We start from the raw sequence: 27,037 nt of genomic DNA on the forward strand, positions 1-27,037 counted from the left end.
GTTTCTTGTCTTGTTAGATAAAAGAGAGAGACGTGTCAAGACATTCTTTGATTTATATGTCCAGATAAGGGGGAAGAAACATTTCGTCTGGATTCTACCTCCATTTTCACATAAAACGGGTTCCTTTGTTTGTTCATGGGAAGCTTTTGCTAGCTGTTATCTTCATGTCCTCCAGATAAGTTCATTGATCTAAGTGCCTTGAGATGACATTTGTTGTAATTTGGTGCTATATAAATAAAACTGAATTGAATTAAATTGAATAAGTTATGGCACAGGTCTGGTGGGACAGAGTCCCTCAAATCATCTCAGAAGGACAGTGGTTATTGTAAATAAGGGATAGGGTCTGTCTCTTCCTGGTGTGGATGTCCCACATCTGTGTCACCATTCTCCCACAAGAATGCTAATGGGGACTCCCAAAGATTAGATTCCATATGAAATCCACACCTGAGTTTGTTATTTTGAGTTTGTATTTTGACATGACAGTTGCTTAATTACAAAATAGATGAATAAATAAGTATATCACAATAGATGAGTTCTGTATTTCTCTGTTTCTCTGTTGTAGAACTCCCTCAGATCCTTTCTGAAGAGGACACACACATTATTCACCGAGTAGTCATAATGTTATGGCTGATCGATGTTGGTGTTAAAGTGACTGGATTAGTAAAAAGCTAGTAAGTAGAATAATCAAGAAATGAATAGAGTTTTAGGCTGTCATGAGTTATGTGGTATTTTGTGTATTTTGTGAGTCAGAACATTTTTGAACTGACTGTGTTCTACCACTATTGTATTTTATTCTATTATACTGCATTGTTGTTGAACAACTTTGGTCAACTTTGAAGTATTTTGCACATGTAGATTAAATACACCCTCGTCAAGCTTCTGGATCTGATTATTTTTATTTTGAAAGAAATGTACCGGAAGTTTGTTCTTACCGGTGATGCTCCTGTTCATGACTAGTCTTGACTGAAAGGTCCAGACAACCTCTCAGCCTGACTGATCTCGGATGCAGAGCAGGATTAGAGCTCAGCAGGGGAGCAGCTTCAGTTCCGCCCGCCGCGCTTTGTTTTCTGCACTGCTCGTCGCATCCGCCACAGTATTCTTCTCAAACGCCGTTTCCATCAGCTTCTCTCTGACCCCCCCAGTGGTGGATACGGATAGCGGACAGGTGAAAAGGCCCGCTGGCTCACTGCAACAGGTCCAAAAGGAGCTGAATTTTAGAAATAGTCATAGATGTGATGGCAGTGGGTCGGACAGAGAGAAGCGAATCGCTGAGGAGGCTGATTTGATGGTCTCAGCTGCAGTGTGGATACGACAGAACGGAGATCAACCAACATGATGCCGGTGAGTGTAAAATCACTTCGCGATTGATCGCATATTCTACTGTTAATATCCACTCAAACATCATCAGAAGTGGTAAGCCGCGGATTTGATTATTTTCACAACTTTAAATTTACTGATCTGACCGGAACTAAACATTTTAACAGGGAAATATCTCAGAGAGAATTAAAAAAAACTCTCCTGTACAGTTTAACAGGTTACAGACATATTCATGGAGCAGTTTATATTTACAAGAAATTAACCAGAGACATTTGTCACGTCAACTTTAATGGAAATGATTGCTTAGAGGCAGTGTAAATCAGTCAAAACATACATTCACACAAAATGACATTGAATTACCTTAAATTTGTTTTTCTGGGATCAGTATTTTTGCAAAGCAGTATACTTTAATGCCCCTTATCCTAGTTCAGTGAAGCTGTGAGAAAAGGTAGCCTGGAAGCTGACATAGTAACTACTTGTTCTTTTTTTGTGGCATAAATCTGCTGAAATGAAGCAAGTTGACCAAAACTAATCTTGTAAATAAGATACCAACAATACCATGCTAGTGACTGAGTCTGGTGGTAGACATTTCAACTCATACCTATAGCAAATAAAAGAGTCTGGACAAGATTTAAAATAATTCGTTTCAAACCTCAGTCAGTGCAGGTCCAGCACTAGATCGGTTAATGTTGTTCTGGTGACACAAAGCATTTGGTTTTGAGAGGAGATAAAGCTATCTGTTTGTCACTGAAACAGCCTACAATAAACAATGTCCGATTCTCTGAGATCAGCTTCAAATATACATAAAAATTATTATTAGTAGAAAACTACAGTTGTACCATTGTCCTCATTCTGCATAGCGATATATAAAGATAGATTTTTTTCATTCCCACTGCAGTGGCAGGTTTGACTTAAGAGTGATGTCCTGGTTTCTTTCTGGACCTTTGTAATGTCACACTTCTCTTGTTTTGGTCTGCGTCTCCTGCAGATCTGTAGAGGTGGGAACTGTCCAGAGAAATAAAAGCCCAGAGAAACACGCTACACTTTGATTTGATTTGTATGTTTTTAAGCTACTTCTTTTCCCCTGTTGTTGCATGTTAAAAGATTAATGGCAGAGGAACTTGATGAGGTGTGTTTGAGGAAATAGAGAGCTGATCAATAACAGTGAGCTGAACTTCTCTTACCAGTGTCACCGTTTACAGACTTTTTCATTGTTCTTGATAAAGTACATTTTACTTTCTACATCGTGATTTCTTTACAGCACAAGTAGAGGAAGTTTTTTGAACAGACCTCTTTGTATTTCTCAGCTGAGGGAGAATTTGTTGCAGATATTTCTGTGTGTGTAGACTCCAGATTTGTCTGAGAGTGACACAGGCATTGAAAGGATGGATATGTTTCACAGCTGCTTCTAGTAAAAGACAGCACACACTGCTTATTATACAATGTCCTCATCATCTTGCAGGTAGGGCTCAGTGGAGCTCACTGTGCTGCTTGGTAACTGTTGCCACAGTGACCAGAAACACACTCTCACACACATACACACAGACACAATGCTCAAGGTCATACAGATAGACTATTAGTTTAGCATTCCTCAGGCGAAAAACGACTAAAGCATTTGTAACCTTCATGTTAATTATTCAAACTCTCACCCTGGTGCTGACATTCATGTTTCAAGCTAACAATGAAATTAAACAGACTTTATTCAGATTTTCTTCCATTTGTCACGTTTAAATTGGATTGTTTTCATACTGGCAGCACCACAAGGTTTTAATGTTCACTATACAACCGAAAAATGCAAGCAGTTTTGTTTTTTCACTATCTGGTCTTCTCAGTGGTTTGTTACACATGAATTCTGATGTGTTTTCCTGTTGAGTGCAGATGAGTGTGAATATTGAGTGTGACCACATGAATGCAATAAACATCAAACCTGCACTTGTGGTAATATTTTTGGAACACTGGTCAACATGAAGTCACAGCTAATTTTTTGGTGAGCTTTTTATGAGATCAGAGAAGATAAATCACATGACTTTAGTATGTGTAAGTTCAGCACCTAGAATAGAATAGAAAAATACTTTATTCATCCCCCAGTGGGGGAAATTCAGCTCTTAAACCTTGAGCTGTGACTTCAAGGTTCAGCTCATTAGGTTGCCCTAATTTGGACACTGGTATGAATGGTAAATGGACTTGTACTTGTATAGTGTTTTTCTAGTCTAACTGACCACTCAAAGCGCTTCACTACATGCCGCATTCACCCCACTCGCACACATTCATACAGCACGTCTTAATTCATAACTACGTGCTTTTCCTAATCATTCATACACTGGGAGGCAACGTGGGGTTCAGTGTCTTGCCCAAGGACGCTTCAACATGTAGCCTGGGGAAGCCAGAGTCGAACCACCGAACCACCGACCTTCCGATTGGTGGACGACTGCTCTTCCTCCTGAGCTACAGCCGCCCCAATTTGAGACAAGAAGTTTTCCACAGTACCAGGATTTTTTCCATCTGAAGGCTCATATTGAAGAACCTATGAAGAGGGACTGCTAGTTGACCAGCACAGTCCCTCAGAACCCACATGACTTTCAGTAAAGTGCAGTGACCTGCTGTCAAATCAGTCTGATTTCCCTGTGCATAGCTCCAGAAGTTGATTACCAGCCCAATAAATTTCTTACTATTTTTGATTGGTTTTGGTTAGTTTGTAACAGGCACAAGGCTAAAGCTGACAAATGATAATCTGCTTTTTATTCCTGGTCTGGATAAGTTGAACCAAACTGTGCTCAGTGTAGCATGTTTCAGTGCCATTCAGGGGAACTCATCTCTAAAGTACAGTGGTTGGTTGAATGCCTCAGTATTTAATTAAATCTGCAGTTGTGTTACACAACTGTCTTCCCAGCTTTTCTGCCAAAACTCATTCATACTGATATTTTAGAAGCCTTTAAAGCCTGATGTGGGCATTATGAGCGGCAAGGAGAGTGATAACATGATACTGTCTAATACAGAAATTATAAAGACTTAGCAGAGATATCAAAAACCCTCCAGCACAGATTAACAGTTCTGGATAATGTTAGAATCATACAGGGATGCAAATAACCAGGTTGCATGTCATATTACAGATATTACAAACTTTACTTATTAAAACAGTATAAGGGGAGTGATTTCCAGGGAGTTCTCTGATCAATGTTATTGTATTAGGAAAATATAAATGAGAATTGTATTCAAGCAACGCTAAAAAAATATGGCAAAGTAAGACTAAAAGACAAGAACCTTGAAGAATATACAAGTAATGGTGTGACAGGTGATTTGTCAGGGTTGGGTATAAAAGGAGTATTCACCTAAGCTAAAGGCTTTCATCTTTCCCAGCAAGGATGTCTTGTGGATCATCACACTGTGCCATCAGTTCAAAACAGATGAATCAATAAATAACAATATCTCAATCAAAATTTGCAAAAATCTTTGGCTCATGTGCATCTACAGAGCAAAATATTGTGAAAAGATTCAGGGAGTCAATTGGGCAACCTCATTGTGTACAGACCAGGGACAGAAACCAGCATTGGATGAGTGTGACCTTTGAGCCCTCAGGCAACACTGCATGAGTAACTGCCTCCATGATCTATATAGTCACATGGGCTCAGGAGAACCCTGGAAAACTATTTTCACTTGACACAGTCCACTGCTGCATCCAGAAATGAAACCTGAAACCGTATTAAAAAGGAGGAAGCCATATATTAACATACTTCTATCACAACTTTTATGAGTGTGCTGCTGCATCAGACTCGATTACCGGTAGTTTATATTATTAAAAAAAATAACACATGTATACAATAAAATGTATACTTTTGTCTTTAAAATCAAAGTTAAAAGAAATGAACAAATTACAGATGGCTTTTTAGAAAATACTTTTGAAAATAGTATTTGTAATATGAATATGAATATGATTAAAACCATGATGACACATAACAAGGACAATCAAAGTATTACCAGGCAAGGTGTACAAGTTTGTAACATGACTAAACAGTCCATACTTTAGATTTATCGTCTATTCATGCAGTCTGACTACAAGCTGCAAAGCGTTTTCGAAGAATGTGTGAACACTTCAAAGTATTGTCTGTTACTCAACAGTGTGGATGGTAATGTTTGAAAATTTGAAATGTGATTATTCTTCTGATGACCAGTGACAGAAGAAGCGCCAACATTTCTTACTACTGCTGGTAGAAGTATACTAGTGTACTCAGGCTTCTACTCAAGTAAAAGCCTTGCATTCAAATCCTAATGCATCAGTTCCCAGCCAAGAGGTTAGATTTCTGCCAGGCTTTGACAAAAAGCTGAGCTAAGCAGTGACTTCTAATTATTTGACAATTATCCTGATGAAGTATTCAAACATAAAGCTGACTGCCAATCAGAGGATGTCCTTTCAACAACAAAAGCTTGAAAGTATCCTGTGTTTATGTTATTGACTGTGGTAATATTATGAGCAGCAGGCAGGGTTTAGTGTATGTGTGTGTGGTTAATCTAGTAGTGGTGCATCACGTGGAGATGTTGGCCATATGGCTCCAGTTGTCCACGCTGCCAACAAAACATTTGGGATGTGACCTGCAGCGTGCCAGCTGCCACCATGTTTCCCCAAGCAGAAATAGAACAGACACAAGGACCAAATGAAAACAGAAATCATTCACTGTACAAACAGTAAAATATATGTTCAGTTTTACGTGAGGCTTTTTGAAGAGTAATTCTCACACTTTTAAATGAAATTGAAATTAAATTTAAAGTAATTCTGATTCTTTTATATTGTTATTGTTTACAGATCACAATTCAAATTTACGATGCGTCCTCGTTTTTGAATAGAATTACTCATTGCAGCTTTGTTATTCCATCCATTCATTTTCTATACCCGCTTAATCCGTCAGTTGACTCGCGGGGGGGCTGGAGCCTATCCCAGCAGTCATCGGGCAAGAGATGGCATACAACATGGACAAGTCGTTAGTCCATCACAGGGCCAACACAGACACAGATGACAACACAATCCCTCCTGCAGTCAATTTAGTACACACGTGGACAAAATTGTTGGTACCCCTCAGTTAAAGAAGGAAAAACCCACAATTCTCACTGAAAGCACTTGAAACCTACAAAAGTAACAATAAATAAAAATTAATTGAAAATTAAATGATCAAAATCAGCCATTACTTTTGAAATGTTGATTAACATAATTATTTTTAAAAAACAAACTAATGAAATAGGGCTGGACAAAAATTATGGTACCTCTATAAAAGATTGAAAACTATTTGACCAGAGTGACATGATTAACTCAGGTGTGTCCTTTAATTGACATCACAGGTGTTTCCAAACTCATAATCAGTCAGTCTGCCTATTTAAAGGGAGACAAGTAGTCACTCTGCTGTTTGGTGAAAAGGTGTGTACCACACTGAACATGGACAACAGAAAGCGGAGGAGAGAATTGTCCCAGGACATCCGAAAAAAAATTATAGACAAACATCTTAAAGGTGCAGGCTATAAGACCATCTCTAAACAGCTTGAAGTTCCTGTGACAACAGTGGCTCATATTATTCAGAAGTTCAAGACCCACGGGACAGTAGCCAACCTCCCTGGATGTGGCCGCAAGAGGAAAATTGATGACAGATTGAAGAGACAGATAGTTCGAATTGTATCTAAAGAGCCCAGGACAACCTCCAAAGAAATTAAAGGTGAACTCCAAGGCCAAGATACATCAGTGTCAGATCGCACCATTCGTCATTGTTTGAGCCAAAATGAACTTCATGGGAGACGACCAAGGAGGACACCACTGCTGAAAAAAAATCATAAAAAAGCGAGACTGGAATTTGCAAAAAAGCATGTTGACAAGCCACAAAGCTTCTGGGAGAATGTCCTTTGGACAGATGAGACCAAACTGGAGCTTTTTGGTAAGGCACATCAACTCTATGTTCATAGACTCAAAAACCAAGCATACGAAGAAAAGAACACTGTCCCTACGGTGAAACATGGAGGAGGCTCAGCAATGTTTTGGGGCTGCTTTGCTGCATCTGGCACAGGGTGTCTTGAATGTGTGCAAGGTAAAATTAAATCTGACGACTATCAAGGCATTCTGGAGTTAAATGTGCTGCCTAGTGTCAGAAAGCTTGGTCTCAGTCGCAGGTCATGGGTTTTCCAACAGGACAACGATCCAAAACACACAGCCAAAAACACCCAAGAATGGCTGAGAGAAAAGCGTTGGACTATTCTAAAGTGGTCTTCCATGAGCCCAGATCTGAATCCCATTGAACATCTGTGGAAGGAGCTGAAACATGCCATTTGGAGAAGACACCCATCAAACCTGAGACAACTGGAGCAGTTTGCTCATAAGGAGTGGGCCAAAATACCTGTTGACAGCTGCAAGAACGCTCATTGACAAATACAGAAATCGTTTAATTGCAGTGATTGCCTCAAAAGGTTGTGCAACAAAATATTAAGTTATGGGTACCATCATTTTTGTCCAGCCCTATTTCATTAGTTTTTTTTTTTAATAATTATGTTAATCAACATTTCAAAAGTAATGGCTGATTTTGATTATTTAATTTTCAATTAATTTTTATTTATTGTTACTTTTGTAGGTTTCAAGTGCTTTCAGTAAGAATTGTGGGGTTTTTCCTTCTTTAACTGAGGGGTATCAACAATTTTGTCCACGTGTGTATCACCATAATATCTAAGATGCATGTTTTTGGACATTGGGAAGCTGGAGTACCCAGAGAGAACCCCCACACGCATAGATAGTGCAGTGTTTAAACCAGGAACCTTCTTGCTGTGAAGCAACAGTGCTAACAACTATACCCCATTGCAGCTCTTATGTGATACTGGAGAAAAACAATTTATTGTGTTAGTCCGACCAACACCAGACTTTTAAACTGTATGTAAACATGTCCAACTGAAATTGTATAAGGTCAAGCTTCTCAAAAACTAGACTAACACACCCAGATAATGTGGCTGGGTATTGCATCGCTCCTGCATGTGACTTAATTCAAATGGGCTTAGGCTTTCTGCAAATGCTCTAAAATTCAATCTTTTTCATTTTTACACTTTATTCAATAAAGTGTACATTGATAAAGCTGAATCCCTAAAAAAGCAGCTTCACATATTCTTTTGTCAGACGGCTAAATGTGTCAAACTGAAAATCAGCCCATTAAGACTGTGTCAACTAACATTCACATAAAGCATTTCCAGACTGTCGCTCAGCTCTAATAAAATCTAGATTTTATTAAACACAGTGTCATCAACAAAATCATCATTCTTGTAAAAGAAAGACAACTTCTGTGCAATGAGCTCAGCTGTACTTACATGTACGATGATCTCCCTCAGAGAAGCTTAGAAGCAGCAGAATGTCTTCACATTTTTCACATAGTCCACAGCTTTAGACATATTTAAATCCCTAACTCCATTCTGCTCCCCTGCTGGAAGAAGAACAGCGGTCCAGTAAAATGGCTCACTTGAGGTTTAATAGAACCTTGACGCAACAGTGCATGTAACCGTGTTGAGTGAAACATATAAACATTGTTCTACATAAAACCTTTTCAGATAAAACACCAAGCTTCTAAAATGATAAATGATTACTAGAATTTAATTCCCGAAGTGCTGAAATATAATCCTCAGTCTGATCAGACATTGAATGTCAGCTCCCAGTGTTTGACTATATCTGACACTTAATCCAATTCGAGCCAATTGGAGTTCAATTCATTGTAATCCTAATCCAATGAAATCCAGTTAATTAATTTCAAAATAATCCAATTCATTCATATAGAGCCAATTCAAAACAATATCCTAGCAAAGGAAACCAACAGATTGCACCGAAACTTCTCTTAAATCCAATCTCCTGTCTAAGCATGCCTTAGACGAAGGCGAAGACCTGCACAAGATCTTTACTGCACGAGATCTGCACGAGAACTACAATGAGATCTTTAAGATATGATGGATCTCGGTCATCAAGAGCTTTATATGTGAGGAGAAGAATCCTAAATTCTATTCTGAATTTAACAGGGAGCCAATGTAGAGAAGCTAAAACTGGAAAAACATGATCTCTCCTGTTAGTTCTCATCAGAACTCTGGCTGCAGCATTTTGGATAAGCTGGAGGCTTTTCAGAGAATATGTGGGGCAGCCCAATAATAAAGAATTACAGTAGTCCAATCTTGAAGTAACAAATGCATGGACTAGTTTCTCTGCATCGCCTCACTGTAGAACTAGAAGCCAAGGAAATACCATCTAGAGTAACTATATAACCAGACAATTTCTCCCTGAAGCGCTCAGGTCCAAAGATAATGACTTCAGTTTTGTCTGAATTTAGAAGCAGACCGTTCTGAGTCATCCAGGTCTTTATGTCTTAAAGACATGCTTGTAGTCTAACCAACCTATAGGTACAGCTGAGTATCATCAGCATAGCAATGGAAATGTATGCCATGCTGTCTAATAATGTTACCTAATGAAAGCATATATAAAGTAAAAAGAATTGGTCCAAGCACAGAACCCTGAGGAACATGACTCAGGGTGACTAACTCTGGTGTGTGAGGAAGATTTTTCATTTTCAAGAACAAACTGGAATCTATCAGATAAATATGACTTAAACCAGTCTAATGCAGTTCCTTTAATCCCAATAACATGTTCAAGTCTCTGTAACAGAATGCTGTGATCGATTGTATCAAATGCAGCACTAAGATCCAACAGGACAAGCACAGACACACGTCCGCTATCAGAGGATAAGAGGAGATCATTGGTAACTTTCACCAGTGCTGTTTCTGTGCTATGATGCACTCTGAATCCTGACTGAAATTCTTTAAACAGATTATTTCTATGTAAATGATCACAAAGTTGAGCTGCAACTATTTTTTCAAGAACTTTAGACTAAAAAGGGAGATTGGATATAGGTTGATAATTAGCCAAAACTTCTGAATGGTTTTTTAAGTAAAGGTTTAATTACAGCAACCTTAAAAGTCTGAGATACATATCCTGTCAACAAAGACAGATTGATCAAGTCCAATATGGAAGTGTCAATTAAGGGGAAAACCTCCTTGAACAGTCTGGTTGGGATTGGGTCTAAAATACAAATTGATGGTTTTGAAGAGACTAAGGAGTATGAATTTGTTAAAATGCAAGAACACTTACAGAATTTTTCTAATGTGAAATATATGTATATATAGAGAGAGATGTATTTGTTGTTAGTTAAGGTGTTAACATGTTACCGATGTGATGTCCCAGTACCTGACTGATCAGTGACAGGTTTAGGTGATGGCTCCATGTTGATGAGTCCTCATGGTTTAAAAGGAGCTGCTCATGTCTGTTAGACAGTAGCTGGATCAGTAATTTCCTCTTTCGTGGTGGGGGTGGGGGGCTGCTTGGTGGTTTTAAAGCAGTGTAATGCTGTGCTAATTCCTGGCTGGATTAAGGACTACAGTCTCAGGACTTTAACAAGGCCTTAGTATGCTGACTGGCTGACAGACTGGTGCACTGGACCACTCTCAGATGCTTTGTGAGTCTTAAATCACACCTTGTTGTTAGTTTTAATATCAGAGACTATCACTTACTTTTTTGGGTATATACGATGTAACCCCACCAGTTTTTATGAATTTAAACCCCTTTGTGTTCCATGCTGAAACTTTTTGAATACCCAACATACACAGATGAGACATAAAATCTTTAAACTTACCTTTATGTTTGATCAGTGTTTGACACAGCGTCTGTGTGCTTGACTTTGTTTGTTAATTTTCATGGCTGAAACTTGAGACATTTATTTTTTCCTGCCTGGAAAAAAAGGAATATCCTCAGTTAGCCTACCTTAAAAGTATATCGGTGCAATCAGTGATTTCAGCCTTTATCACAAGTGATTACATTACACAAATGTAAGGGATGCATGTCAGACACATTTTTTCCTGGTGTGAGGTGTATTTGTTTTTATCAGTAGTGTAGTTTTATCACTGACATAATTTCATGATTCATTTATAAGACCACTGTGCCAAGTATAAACCCTTCTTTTTCTTTAGAGCCCTTCTGACTTTACTCATTGGGGTTCTATGAGCAGCTTCACTTGTGATAAGAGGCCTCACTCCTCGTCCCTTTTTGGCGTCCTGCGGGATAGGCAACCTCACCTGCCCAGTCTCAGATTGGCTGAGGTATTTCTTGGTTGACCTTGGTGCAGTGACTGACGGCGGTGACCCACTTCGTCTGCATGAACCTGAAGGAAGAGAGTGCTGCTCCACTTTTCGTTCTGTATGTGGGACAGCACACTGGCTGGATGGCAACATCTCGCACAGACTAATTCATCTTTGTCAGTGACTTTCACTGCTTCACTTATAGCATCTACTGAATATTTTGAATAAAGAATATTTTGAATTTTGAATAAATAAAAAAATATAGATTTAAAGATTTGTTTATTTGGATTTTCTGTTGACAAGGACATTGGTTGCTGACAGTAGCAAGAATAATCTCCCATGAGCCACCTTTTAAGAACTAATGGACTGCAGCATGTAACAATGCTATTTGGATGTGGCACCTAATTTTAGATGAACAGCATGGCATCCTCTGTGGCTGTCTAGAAACCTTTTAGTTTGACTGAACTTGGAAAGAGCTGACAAAGTGAGTTTTACTTTGAAAAAACTCTCCCAGAGTAATTAGGACTCACAAAGAGAAACATTATAGAGATTAATTTGCAGCTCAACCCATCCATGAGTGTGTAAAAACTAGCATTAAAGGGCTTTGATGACATAAAAAAAAACTCTTGAAGCTCTTTGGTGGTGACTCCAGTGTTTTTCCAAAGCCTGACAAAATTATGCTTTGTGTCAGATAAATAAAGATATGTGTTTATGTTGGACAGTGTATCAGTTTGGTTTAGGAAGATGGTACCTGGAAAAAGTTGTTTCTGGTAGTAAACAGAACTTTTTGAAGTCTGCAGATCACAGTGGATGTAATTTGGAGGTGGTATGTGCAGTCATGATTGAAAAGGGATGTGTTTAATTTTATTTGTATCACATTTTGTCTTTTTGCAGCTGAGAATTTTTTTTAACAGATTCAATGACATCTGTATCACAGACTCTTTGCTGTCAAAACTCTCTCTTACTAAAACACATTTTGGAGTCGAAAAAGTTGAACATTTGACAGACTTCCGTCAGTGAACATACTGATGTGGTGTTTGTATGCATAATTTACAGTGCAAGGCATTGTGATCTACATGTAGTTTCAATAAAAGATAGCCTGATCAGTGAGAAAATCCTCCTGGTTTTCTGACATACAACTGGATTTTGCTCACCTTTGGTGTGACATCTTTCCCAGCTTTAAGTTCAAACTTCTGAGGCACATGGACACAGTATAACAAATAAGGCATTTCTGCAATGACTTCATATTGGCTTATATTCAGATACCTGAAGAACAAATTACTTTCCCGTCAGCTTTAACTGTAATTTGCAGTTATTGCTTATTTCGATATTAACACATTTGCACAGTCGCCTTACAGCAAGATGGTTTGTGGTTCAAATCCTGGTAGGGTTCTCACTGTGTTATTTCTGCATATTCTCCCTGTGCATGTGTGTGATCAACATTACACATACATCCATGCATAAAATTATTATTTCTTACTTCTTACTTGAGCTCGATCTCAGCTAGAGTAAAAACCATCTGAACCTGCATGTGAAGGACAGCACAATAAGACTCTTTGAGAGCTGTTAGGAAAAAACCCAACAGAAAGGTTAATGAAGACAGCTTGTTTTTCAGACCCAGTGATGTGGAGCAAAGTGAAAATGGAGAGTATATGAGGGCTGAAAATGACAAAGCAGAATCAGAGAAGCCAGCCTGTCAGGTTGAAAGTTCAAATCTTTAGATACACTGGGAACAGTAAATGAGGCTCAGCAGCCTCCGATGACACTGCCTCTCAGTACGTGTTCTTCTTCACAGAATAAAAATAGGCTAGAAAATGCTGAACACTCCCTCCATGAAGGTTAGCGGGCTGTGAGAGGCAGTCTGGCTATGGGTCTATCAGTACCCTGCTGGAGAAACAGATGGCCTAGTGCATCATGAGAATCAAGTCTACAAATATCTGTTATAGCACTATAAATAGCACTCAAAGCTGCCATAAAGGTGAAGAAGGCAGGTTTCGTTTTTAACTCATCCTTGGTTGAGCTTATCGCATCACAGACCAGTTTGCTTATCAATACAATCTGTTAAAGAACTATTACGACATTGTTTCAACACAGATAGTTAGAAACCTGAACAACAATGCCAACTGCTTTTTAAACCATACTACAGGATTTTTAGAAAAACATTCTGATCCAGATTATTTGGGTCAACCGGAGCAATTCCTTCATGTTTAAATTGTTAAAGCATCACTAATCTATAATATAGATGTTATTTTAGGAACCCTGGACTCCTTACATGACCTCGCTCCTTTTTTTCTTACGGGGTCATCTGCTTTCTGTTTGAAGATGTTCCTCACTGTGTATCTCAGCAACAATGAACAGCACTTCACTGAGGTTCCCATCATGCCGGAGACACTGTGCAGAGATGTGGTTGAGCTCTGTAAGGAGCCTGGCGAGGCCGACTGCTATCTGGCTGAGATGTCGAGAGGCTCAGGTGAGTTTCTTACAATTACAGTTTTTAAAAAAGTAACTTTTCACAAGGACAGGAAAGGACTGTTATATTGATTATAACATTCTATAATAAGTGAAAACCCAAACTATATGCAGTGGTTTGATCACATTTAACATCCAGGAAATAAATTAGGTTTAACAGTAATAGTGATGGGATACTCGATTCCTTTTACTGACTCGAGTTTGTATGAGTCACTCACTAAAGTGAATCGGGTTTTCGAGTCACTTGAGTCACTTGAATCAGTCACCCAGAGTGTGCGCCACGGAATGTACAAACAAATTCCAAACCACTCCAGTCCCCATTGTGAAAAAGACTAAAAATCAAGAAGTCTCCAAGGTGAAACATTTATTTTTCTTTCTAAATAAATGCAAATAACACGAACAGCCAATAAATTAACATTCAGTGCGAAATAGTGCAAAATTATAATAAAATGTATGAAACTGTGCACAAATAGAACATTAAAATAACCTAAACAACAGTGCATAAATAATAATATTCAAACAATAAACAGTGTATCATTACAATAAAATAATTATGTACAGAATTAATGAACTCCCGCTCCCTTTAAAATGAGGCCGAGAGGGAGAGAGAGCGAGTAGACGTGAGCTGCCAGTGAACTGCGAGTCGGGTATGAATCATGAGTCCTGAATCGTGCGGAGCAGCGAGTTTCTACGAGATGGGAGAGAGAGCGAGTGAGCTGGAGCAGAGCCATTTCTTCAGCTACGGAGCTAATTTAGCGATTAGCTTTATACGTTTACGCAATTGCAGTTAGAATAACAGTTGTGTGGCATGTCTCCTCTTTGCAGTTAGCTGGCAGTAGCAGCGGTGAGTCAGTGAACGAGTTTATGGAGACAATGACTCGCAACTCCCGAGTCAGTAAAAAGTATCTCGAGTTTTAAACGACTGACTTATGAATCGCTCATCACTACACAACACTCACTCTAGAATAAATTATATATTTTTGAACAACTGGGACATGCACAAGGTGGACGATTGCAAAATTTGAGTGGCTGATATTTTGGATCATAACAGTCCATTTGACTATACATTTTAATAATAGACATAAAAACACAATTTGGAGATTGAACAGCGGCATAATGAATAATAAAGTAATAACTCAGCAAATTTGGAAGGAAATAAAAAGATGCATCGAGGAAAATAATACAGATGATATTACCCCAACTATCCTATGGGACACTGTAAAGGCTGTGACTAGAGGGAAAATAATAGCTATAACATCTAATCAAAATAAACTGAAACATGCAGCTTATCTTGATCTGACTGAAAAATTTAAAAATCTTAAACCATAAAAGGGGAAATAGACAAAATTCTGAGAGGAGAGATTGAGAAAAAACTTAGATTTGGGAAACTGTCCCAACGCTACGAGACTACTAGCAAGGCATATTAGAGAACAACAGGAGTTGAATACCATACACAAAATCGGAGATCCTCAATCAGGCCAACTAGAATACAATACTGCAGAAATAGAAAGAATATTTAAAGAGTATTACCCCTGGAGTAGAGAATTTAAATAATTCCCAAAGAAGGAAAAGACACAGAATACTGTAGCAATTTTAGGCCGATATCAGTTCTTAATCTTTTATAGCACAAAGGTATGAGAAATTTATAAATTACCTAATTGATGAAGACTAAGCCGGTTTTATTCCAGGGCGCCAAACACAAGCATTAGAAGGACAATCCAAGTAATTAACACAATGCAAACTAATAAAAACAGTGCTGTTCTGCTCAGTCTTGATGCTGAAAAAGCTTTCGATAGTGTAAACTGGGACTTTCTATATTTAGTACTAGAACGATTTGGTTTCAACAAAGACTCTATTAACTGTATTATAACTATCTATTAAAATCCTACAGCCAGAATAAAAACTAATGGGAGCCTAACAGAAAGAACATCGTTACAACGAGGTACGCTGAAGGGATGCTGCCTATATCCACTCCTCTTTACTACATATATTGAGCCGCTTGCACAGGCGATCAGACAGAGTGAGGAATTAAAAGGGATTGATATTAATGGACAGGAACATAGAATAAGTCTATTTGCAGATTATATTATGCTATACCTGTACAGTCCTAATGCGACCTTTACGCATGCATCTTATAAATAAATTCAGCAAACACTCAAGATATAGAATAAATATTAATAAAACACAGCTCTTGATATTTGATTATACCCCATCCATACAAATCAAGAGAACTTACCAATTGAAATGGCGATCAAAAACTATTAAATATCTTGGTGTGACTTTAACAAAACAGCTTGCCCACCTTTATAAAACAAGTAATGACCAGATCCATCTCCAAAGACATAAAAAGTAGAGACATAGAAAAGTGGTCGACTCTGACATTAGATTTTAACTCAAAATTTAAGTAATTGACATGAATATTTTCCCTAGATTACTATATTTTTTTCAGTGCCTACCTATTAGGATTCCTCAAGAAAAGTTCAAAATCTGGGATAAAATGATCTCCAGATTCGTATGGAATGGCAAAAAACCATGGATAAAATATTGTACACTACAATTCGAAAAAGATAAAGGAGGTATGGTCCTTCCCAACTTGAAAGATTATTATCATGCAGAACAACTCAGACCAGTGGTCCAGTGGTGTGATGAAAGTTTAAACAGCAAATTGAAAAGACAGGGAGAGGGTGGTGGTAGGTATCCCAACCCAGTCCTTGATTGACAATGGTAAATGAATGAAATCACTACAAGACGTAATTAATCCAATAACTTTACACACATTGGTTTGATTTGATCAAAAAACACAAATTAGAGAGAATTAAAATTGCTGAGTTGGTTTGCATATGATGACAGATTTAAACCAAGTTTCAGTGACCACAACTTCAGGGACTGGGCTGGGAAAGGACTCACAACCATATGTACGCTGACAAAGAATGGGAATGTAATGAACTTCCAGGAGTTAAAAACAAATTGAATCATCGTGTCAAAAAACAACAGCTAAATAAAACAGAAACAGAGATGACCAAATAATAGTGATATACTAGTTAAAGACTGGCAAGATTGGTTTTAAAGGTTTGCAGGGAAGATGCTGCTGCGTGTGGGAGACTAACAGTAGACACAATGTGAGGTTTGTATATCATAGACACACCAAATATGACACAGACAAGTTGAACTTGTTGGTCAGAGGAATTACACAATAAAAAAACATACATCTTCAACTATTTGTCCATATATTTTTGGTCTTATATGTAACAGAATATGTTCTTTTCTAACCAATTAGAGCGTGTTGTTGGAGAAGGAGAGCGTATGTTGGAAGTGTTGCAGCGATGGGGGCAGCAGAGAGGGGAGGAACGTTACATCCTGCGCCACCAAAGAGCTGCCGGACGAGAGTCAGGTAGGAAACACCTTTCCACCATCAAAGAGTGTTTAAGTATGTGGCACCTTCTTCATTGTTAGTGTGTGTCAGTAAATGTATAGGGAAGTAGTAGTTGGTGATAAGCCAGTTTGTCCTTGTTGTTGCAGAAGTGTTATTTTAAAACAATCAAGATCAAACACTTACCTTTGAATTAAAAGTCTGAATAACTGTAGTGGTTTTATCCCTACATGTAAAGCTGTTGCATATTATCTGTTTGTTAGTCTTAAAAAAGAGCTAACAAGACAGGAGCCATCATAGGAAGGAATGTGGTAGACTTGTACATCAGCACCAAACACTGTGGGAATTTTTATTTAGAAAGACAATGAAAACAACTCAAAGTTAAACTGTGACTGATTTGGAGCTCAGATCAATAAAAAAAAATGGGACGTGTAAATACTTTCATCAGACAGTTACCATCTTTTGCGCATTTAAACCTCAGAGTTGTTTGTGTGTATTTCGAGGTACTAATAGGACATGGTGCAGATAAGCAGGAAAGTCTGCAGCTCAGACAGAGCTGCTGCGTATAACAACAGTAAATCACAGGCTGTAATCAGCTTATGACTGAAAGGAATTAAGTGTGCAATTGCGTGACAGTGTGTGTGTGCACACATGCGTGTGCATGTAGATTGAAATACTTTTGCTGTCTTGTCTCAAACTGCTGAACAGTACAGTACAGTCAATTTTGTATGCGGACCAAAACCAGATTACTTCACTGGATAAGTGGAAGCTTTGTCATGCTGGTGATACTACATAATCATAAAATTAATTAGGATTTATCTTCCCAGTACCATAACTATCTGCATGAAATTTCACAGTAGTTTATTCAGTCCTTATTGGTATATTTTGTACTTAGGTGCTGAAATGACAGACACACTTCAGTATCTTCAGGGTCATGCCAGTGGGGTGGTTAAAAATGTAAATATCAGTATCAGTGCTGTAAGGCAGCCATTCTCAACCTTGACCCAATTGGGGTCGCGAGATGATTCATGGGGGTCGCCAAATCATTTTGGAAAAATATAAATGCACAAAATTAATGTAGCTTCCGACTGGACGTTAGAAGGACGACAAGCGGTTGGTCTTAAACAGGCATTTTATTACTCAAAACCAGTTACTGTTGGTCATAACTAGGCTACACCAAAATAACAACAACGAACCTGTCCACTAATCTCATGTCTGCCGTTGTCATTCACACATCATCAGAGCAAAGAATTTTTTTTTCTTCTCGGTCTGTTGTCAGCAGGAGGGGCAGCTGCAGAAAGCGTTCATAGACAGTCTGAAATCGCAGAATGTAAACTTAAACATTAGGCTACTTAAACATTATAAAAGTAAGCGTTGTTAGATTCATATTAAATTACATAATTTCAAACAGAGAGTTGTTTTCTGCTTCATTGTTGGTCCAAAATTCATTGTATCAACGCAGCATTTGTATGCGATTCTAATCTGTGCGGGTCGGATTCTGGTCAGTGAAGCACTCTGTGGTGAAGTGGTGGGGGGAGGGGGTTGGGGGAGAACGAAGAAAAAGATATATTTTTTTTAAAAACAGGCGTGTTGTTGTTTTAGCCACATCTGCAGCAACTTTGCTAGCTGGAAAAATGGAGCGATGGCTTAAAAGAAAAAGTGTTCCAGACAGTCAGCAGCAGCGGCTGATAAAGGTTCGAGGCTCCGTAAATATCAGCCCGACTTTTTGAAATATGGCTTTTCCTGCACAACAAAAAACAGCGTTGATTACCCACAATGTGTCATTTGCTCTGAGGTGCTGGCACACGAGAGCTTGAAGCCAGTAAAACTTAAGAGACATTTCGAGTCAAAACAAAGCAGCTTAATTAATAAACCAAATTATTTTTTTCAGCGCAGAGAGCAAGAACTAAAAATGCAAAAAACAGTAGTGAGTGAATATACTACTGTCCCTGCAAAAAGCCCTGGCAGCTTCATATGAGGTGGCATATCTAGTGGCCCAATCGAGTCTCATCTGTCCCGCAGCTGTAGCGATGACAAGAGCATGGGGGTCGCGGACAGCAATGCATGTTAAATTGGGGGTCGCTACTCAAAAAGGTTGAGAACCACTGCTGTAAGGAGGGTTTCCTAGACAGCCATTCTGTTGTCATGGACCAAGAGTCTTTAGTGGAAAATATTCTTAATACTGTGTACACAGGGTCATACAATTTGCGTGCATCAGAGGTAAGACCTCAAACAAAGACACCAGATCCTATTCATACCCTAAGGAACGTAGGAAATAGGGATGCAACTGTACTTGAACCGTTCGGTCCGCTATGCACGGGACAATACACCCTTATTGACCGCGGGTTTTTGGTTTTGCAATTCATTTTGCACTGATGCTTTACAGGCCATTGTGTGTGCCTGTCCAGTCAGGTCAAAAGCGTTAAGAGTTAATGTCTAATCAGTCAGTGTGGTTACATGAGTGCCATTGGATCGCATTAATGGCTAAATTAAATTAAATTAAATTAAATGGCTAATGTAGACACCTTAATCTACAAAAAAAAAAAAAAAAGATCGGATCGGGTTACTCGCGATCGAATTAAGACACCGAGATATCGCGATCCAAATGCCCACTGAACATGCATGTAGACGACAGTGGATCGGATCGAGCGTTCTGCACATGCTCGAGATTTTTTCCCGCAATCGTCACCCGGAAGTCGAAGGAGACGATATTACTGTTGTTGTCGCCGCCGTCGGAAAGAATAAATAACACAATGGAGAATGTGCCGTTGTGCATCGCGTTTGTGCCATAATCATGCTCATCACAAATGTAGAAGGATGCTCTTTGTTCGCCATCTTTCTCGAATGCCTTAGTTTTGTTGTTGTTGGTGGTGGTGAAGACGTCAACCGGAAGTGGCTCTATTAGGGATAGTTGAAATGGGTACAGCGCCACCTATCGTACTGGGGTATGACATGCTTTGTGCCAGTGATTCGATTCATTCACTGCCATATATCCAAGGATTTAATTACCCTTGCTCAGATTAGGAGCATAACCCAACTATAGCTATAATCAAGTTAATCTCATCATGTAGACCCACTGACTGTTGTGCCTCCACCCACACACCCCCTGTCAGTCACACTGTTGTAACTGGAGGCGGGTTCAAAGTGCAGCTCACACACGGAAGCGGAAAAAAGAAAACAAAGATGCATGACCAGCTCTAGCGGAGGAGTTGAGAGCAGTGGTGGACTAGCCATCGGGAGCACCAAGATTTTCCGGTGGCCTGGCCCGCTTGGCCATGGGCGATGGTCGGTGGGCCGTCTAGTGGGGGCTGGTCTCTGGTCTGGATGGCTGGGCTAACAGAGCCTAACAGCGGAGTAATGTTCTGTTAATTAGACCAATTTACTTTGTAGTGCGCATGGAGAGGAGGCGTTTGTGTGCTGTGACTACTTAATTTTACCATTTGAAAGTTGTGTTTAGTAACTGTTAACTTGAATGAAACGTGTTATATTATTCAGTACACCAGTGATACTGGTATGTTTACAGTTTTTGCTGACAAGCAAAATAAAGAGAGAATTTTGGGAGAAAAAAAATAGTTCTCTTTACGCACAAAACACGTACCGAAACTGAACCGAAACTGTGGCCCAAAAACCGAGGTACGGACCGTACCGTGGGTTACCTGTACCGTTAGTGTGAAACAACATGTCGGTCTTTAGGTGTTGTTTTCTTCATATGGTTCCTGTAAGGAAAGTCCAGATATACTGATGCCATGTTAAGATGTCCTATTTTCTCTGAACCCACTGAACAATCAGGTCTGACTTCTCCCAAAACATACTATCAAGCACTGTGTGTTCATTTCCAGATGGATCCAGAGCTGCAGATCAGATGATGAAGAGGAATCAGGTGAAGGCTTCTGTGGAGAGATGCCTAGAGAATGGGGTGAGAGACTTTTAATCAAAATCAGATGGGTATATAGCTTCCGGTACAGCCAGATTTGTTTTTAGTGTAATGGCTGGAAGCAGGGTAAAGCTGCTAACACTGCTGGAAGTTGCACATCACAACTACTACTACTACTTGCACTGATGTGAGGGTCGCACTGGATGATGTGCCTCAGAAGTTACCAGTCATGTGAAGGTGATCTCTGACTGACTGTGTGTTGCAGCTGTCAGCTTCTCGTCTGGACGTTACGCTGAATGAGCTGCAGGATCTGGCTGCCCGACAGCAGCAGCAGATCACAGCCCAGCAGCAGTTGCTGGCATCCAAGGTACAACACACCCAGCATGCAACTACTAAGTAGGGCTGGACGATTATGGAAAAAATAATAAACACAATTATTTTTTATTAATATTGAAATCATGATTAATAAAGACCTGTCCAGGGTGTACCCCGCCTTTCGCCCGATGACTGCTGGGATAGGCTCCAGCCCACCCGCTACCCAATTAACGTATTGACAGTATAGGAAATGGATGGGATGGATAATTAATAAACACGATTATTCATTGATTTTAAAAAAAGTGTTTATTGCGCCACCGAAACTCAACTTTAAATATAACTTTTAGAAAAACAACCAGTAATAAATCAGTAACAAGTAAAAAAGTAAAATTGCTAACTGTGCTGATGACGCACATGTCCTTTGCTAGCATGAACGACATCGCCTCCGTTATCTCCCGCTGTCGCTGGGAACCGGTGGGATATGGAGCGACATTGTAAAGAGCGTCCTCAATGGAGGACTGTGTTGCGGTGGTGGTGGCTATAGTTGACGCTCTTGCATTTTTTTGGGTATTTTGCTCCATCAATACTTTGTCATAGACCACTTATGGCTGAACTTTAAATGATTAAACAAATCATGACAAACGTGACAAACTTTGCAAACAATCTCTTTCTGCTCTATGTCCAACGATTTGAAGCCAAAATGTCTCCAAATGACCGAACTTGTCCGACCTTTCTTTTCAACTAAAGGCTCAGGTTGCTTTTCTGCCATGTTGTCAATCACTCTTTCCACAACTGATCCACAAACTCACTGCTGCAGCTGCAGGCAATACAGATGCGTTCACTGTGCTTTTACATTGCAGTAGTTTGCATACACACCACGCGGTGGCACATTAATCTTTTTTCTTCGATTACAGTGTTTTCATGATCCTGAGAAGCCGAAATCGTGATCAAATTTCGATTAATCATCCAGCCCTAAGGATACTATTCGACTTAAAATGTACTTTGTAAATCTTTATTATTATTAACTATTTTACCATATATGATGCTAAATCTATTTTTCCTGCTGCTTTCTGCTCATATTCATTCTGCTGTTTCAACCAGCATATCATTACTACTGCAAAAACAGCAGCAATTGCTGTTTCTAGTAACAACTCGGTTTATTGTGAAAGCACCAATTTACAACATATGTAATCTAAAGAGACAGTATATCAGCTACATAGAGGGCCTGAAGGAGATTCTGTGTAAGTTTTTTCAAGCTTTGCTCTGTGTGCTATTGTTTGCTATTGTAAGTTTCTGAATTGTCCTTGAATCAAGTCACCTAATTTGAATTCACATGAAACCCATTATTGGGAGCACTTGTTTTCACGGTTGCGCCATCCAAAAGCAATCAGGCCTGTGAACTGCCAAGTCACTCCCTTTAACGGGCGATACTTTTGTCTGTCTTCAGTGGGCGGTTTCAGCTGGGCGCAATCACTGAAATGCGAGAACAACTGTGTATAATAAAGATATCTATAACACTGACTGCTGAAGCACCAGTGAAACCTCTCCTATTCCCAAAGCGATGTGCCACTATCCAATTCCTGTTATCTCGGGTTTGTTCAGATGGCATAGAACTGCCAACATATGTTATAACCTGGCTAACCAAATTCGACAAACCACACTGACAGGAGCCTTCCTCTTTGTCAGGCTGTGGAACTGCTAATCTGCAATTGACAAAGCAGATTTCATTGCTGTTTATGCTAACCACCTGTCTCTGGACATCCTGGCTCCCACTGAGACCTGGGTCAAAACATAAAAACAATGCTATCCCAGATGCGCTCTCCACCAACTTCACATTCACTCATACTTCATGTCTATCACTGAACTGCATGGGCACAACCTGTCTCCTTCAAACTCCACATACAGAAGCAACAAACTACAAATGCAGATGTCCTACTGCATCATTCCACTTTTTCACCCCTCTTTCTGAGAACAAGGTTTTCAAACTCCTAACATGTAGCCGACCTACTACGTTCATTCAACCTCTTCCAAGCCATTCCAACAGTCACACATGTGCTTGACGCCTCACTGGTCTCTGGAATATTTCCTTGGGCCTTCAAACAGGCACGAGTAGCAATGTTAAAAAACCTTTATCTTGCACCCATTCACGGGAAAAACTCTCTAAGACTATCGAAAGGGCGGTCTGCAAACAAGCCACAGAATTCCTCTCACTGAGCAAACTCCTGGATCCATACCAGTCTGGCTCTATTTTCTGTGGTGGAAGTCTTAGGCCCAATCATCCACTCATATGGCTTCTCGTATCACTTTTAAGCAGATAATACCCAACTCTATCTGTCATTTGAACGGGGCTACTCCATGGTCTCGGTGTGAATCTCAAACTGTCTTACTGACATATCCACATGGATGAGAGAGCATCAACTCCAACTTAATCTCTCTAAAACAGAACTGCTGGTCTTCCCGGACAATCAAACCATACAACCCAATATCTCTGTCAAAATCGACTCTTTATCGCTCGTTTCTTCTCAGGTTGCAAGGAACTTGGGTGTCATGATTGACGACCAATTGACCTTCTCTGAACATGTGGCCTCTGTTACCCGGTCATGCTGCTTTGCACTATTCAACATAAGAAAAATACCACTCCTGGTACAAACCATGGTCACTTGCCTTGAGTACTGCAACACCCTCCTAACGGGCCTCCCAGCTTGTGTGATAAAAAAGCTCCAGATGTTGTGCGTCTGGCTTTCAATCTCCCGAAAAGGGCATATGTCACCCCCCTGTTCATTGAGCTACACTGGCTAACTGTAGCTGCTCGCATCAGATTCAAATCACTAATGCTACCCCACAAAGCAATTTTCTGGGTCTGTTCCCACCTGCCTCAACGCTCTCATATAGACCCATGTTATCCCTCCAAGGAACATCGTCTGGCGCTGCTGCTGCTACCCCCACCCCCACGTGTGCAGCACTCCAAACTATTCACATCCATTGTACCCCATTGGTGGAATGACCTGCCAAGTGTTACCAGAGCTGGGGTGCCTCAGTCTTCAAGAAGCTCTTGAAAACTCTGCTCCCCCCGCCATTCCCATTTATCTCTTCACCTGCACTGAACTAATCTAAACATTTGCACTCTCCGTCTAACTGCCTCATGAGGTTGTAACTGTTTATTGTAAATTGTTCTTTAAAATATATGCAATTGTTAATTCTCCTTTTTCTTTGTAAGGTGCTTTAGATAAAAGCATCTGCTAAATGCAAAAATGTAAATGTATCTAAACAAGTTTGACATGAATTAAATTGAGTTATTATCAAATTAGAATCCAGTTTAATCCAGTTCTATTCAACTCAGCCCAGTTAATTATTCACCCATCTTCTATACCTGGCAAGATGAGGGGTACACTCTGGACAGATTGCCAGTCCATCACAGGGTCACACAAAGACAAACACATCAACAATGTCCACACCACACTCACAATTCAGAATCACCAATTACCACCAAAAAACCTGGCATGCATGTTTTTGGGTGGTGAGAGGAAGCCAGAGTACCTGGAGATATGTGTATATGTGGATATGTGTGGGTACACATACATGGGGAGAACATGCAAGCTCCAAGCAGAAAGGCCCCAGGTGGGTTTGAACCCAAAACCCTCTTGCTGTGAGGTGATGGCGCTAACCACCACACCACTGTTTATCTCCCCAGTTTCTTATATATTTTTTTTCATATTATAAACATTAAGGAAAAATAGCTTAACTAAGGAAGCCAACAGGTTGCATTGAATATTTAGTTCAGTCCAATCCTTTGTCCTGAGAATGCGTGAGGCGGCAGGTAACAGTAGGTAGCAGAGGCAGACCCAGGAAGGGTGACCATCTACATGGACCAGCTGGAGGATGAGAGGATAGGACAGAGAGACAAACACAAAACTCTATGCAATGATTTGGCCCCAAACAAGTGCTTTGATTAAATTTGTCCCTTTATTGAAAGTACATCTGTTTGTTGCAGGAGCAGCAGCTGTGGTACCTAAAGCAGCAGGATCAGCAGCAGCGTCAGGAGGTGTCTGAACAGGAACGACTGAGACAGCTCAGAGAGAACGCCCACAACCAAGAGGCAAAACTGCGTCGGGTCCGGGCGCTTCGGGGCCAGGTGGAGCAAAAACGTCTCAGCAACAGCAAACTCGGTGAGAAGGCTCGGTGAAAGGCTGGGGTTGTGTGTGTGAACAGATACCAATGTATCGTTACATTTCTGTGTTAACAGTAACAGTACTGTGGATGCACGTACTGTCCTATCAGCAGTGTAGTAAGACTCTGACCCGGGACATGGATGTAGTGTCTTAGTTAGGAATCATGTGTACATGTGTACATATACAAGAGCACCAAATGAAGCTTGCTTAAACTGTATGTGTTTGTTTTGCTAAACGGAAGCATTACATTTAGATTATTACAAAATCTTGTGTGGCTGATTGTGTGAAGACATTCAGTAAGATAACAGACGCTTGTCAAAATAATTCATACAGAAAGAAATTGTTTTCTTGTGAAAAACTTTGGTATTAGTAAGGGAATGCCTCTACATATCAGTAACAATATCGAAACATTGCAAATTAAACACTGCTCTTAAGTTTGTTGGGTTGAGCAAATGGCAAGCATCAAGAGTAGGAAAACTGTTTTGTATTTGAAAAAAGAACTTGTATTTTCTAAAAATAGGACTGGCTTCCATTAGGCTACAAAAGTAATCTTACAGACTGTCTGGGTAATAAGGTTCCATGTTGAAAATTCCACATGCAGTTTGTTATCAAAATGCAAAATCACTATCAGCAACAGTAGGATATATTAAGTGTACAGCTCAGTCAACAGTAATCCTCTCAGAGCCATATGTGTTGACAGAGCAGATGATGTGCAGGAATATGAAGTGGAATTAATGAAAACTCTCCATCAGATAGCACCAAGCAGATCAGATAGATCTGACCGTATGTTAGTCTCCATAACGAAAATGACAGGATTTGCATTCAGTTGCTGGTCTTTTCAAATGTAACTGTGTCTTTCATGCTTTCATGATGCATTTAAGCCAAAATTCAGGGTTCTTTAAATGCAGCTTCAGTTTCCTTTTGCCCAGTTTTCTTATAGTTCATCACATAGTTTATGACTTAAATGATTATTTCACCAAATGCAGATGAATGCACTGTTGCTTTTGATTTTTTGCGAAAAGGTTATAAAAGCTCAGTACAAAAACCTTGCACAAGATAATTATTAATTCTGTCCTCTGATGTCATACTCACTTTTGACTGAAATGACAGTTTGCCTGCGTTCATGTCTGTCAGTGGAGGAGATCGAGCAGATGACCAGCCTATTCCACCAGAAGCAGAGGGAGCTGCTGGTGGCTGCAGCAAGGGTGGAGGAGCTGGGTGACCAGCTGGAGGCACTGAGGAGCAATAAACTAGAACCTCCTTTTCCTCACCACCACGACATGTCATCCACAGCTGAGCTGGAGCGCCTCTACAGAGAACTGCAGGTGAAATCTCAGATGCATTAGAAAAATTATGCATATGTTGTTATTTTTTTCAAAGCTTTTGTTTTTTCCACTTTAAATA

The 27,037-nt window shown here is 39.7% G+C and overlaps 1 protein-coding gene across 1 annotated transcript in view; it reads left to right on the forward strand.

The window, feature by feature from the left end:
* The first annotated feature begins 976 nt into the window (after window positions 1-976).
* Window positions 977-27,037, forward strand: part of LOC140304797 (apoptosis-stimulating of p53 protein 2-like) — a 36,724-nt gene continuing 10,663 nt past the window's right edge. Inside the window, exons 1-7 of the mRNA XM_072383570.1 lie at window positions 977-1,341; window positions 13,759-13,906; window positions 17,183-17,296; window positions 21,115-21,191; window positions 21,415-21,516; window positions 25,456-25,630; window positions 26,768-26,958. Coding sequence (XP_072239671.1) covers window positions 1,333-1,341; window positions 13,759-13,906; window positions 17,183-17,296; window positions 21,115-21,191; window positions 21,415-21,516; window positions 25,456-25,630; window positions 26,768-26,958 — 816 coding nt within the window. The 5' untranslated portion in view covers window positions 977-1,332. The remainder of the gene's footprint in view (window positions 1,342-13,758; window positions 13,907-17,182; window positions 17,297-21,114; window positions 21,192-21,414; window positions 21,517-25,455; window positions 25,631-26,767; window positions 26,959-27,037) is intronic.

This window comes from Leuresthes tenuis, unplaced genomic scaffold, assembly GCF_036924035.1.
Source record: "Leuresthes tenuis unplaced genomic scaffold, fLeuTen1.0.hap1 SCAF_4, whole genome shotgun sequence".
Taxonomy (NCBI): domain Eukaryota; kingdom Metazoa; phylum Chordata; class Actinopteri; order Atheriniformes; family Atherinopsidae; genus Leuresthes; species Leuresthes tenuis.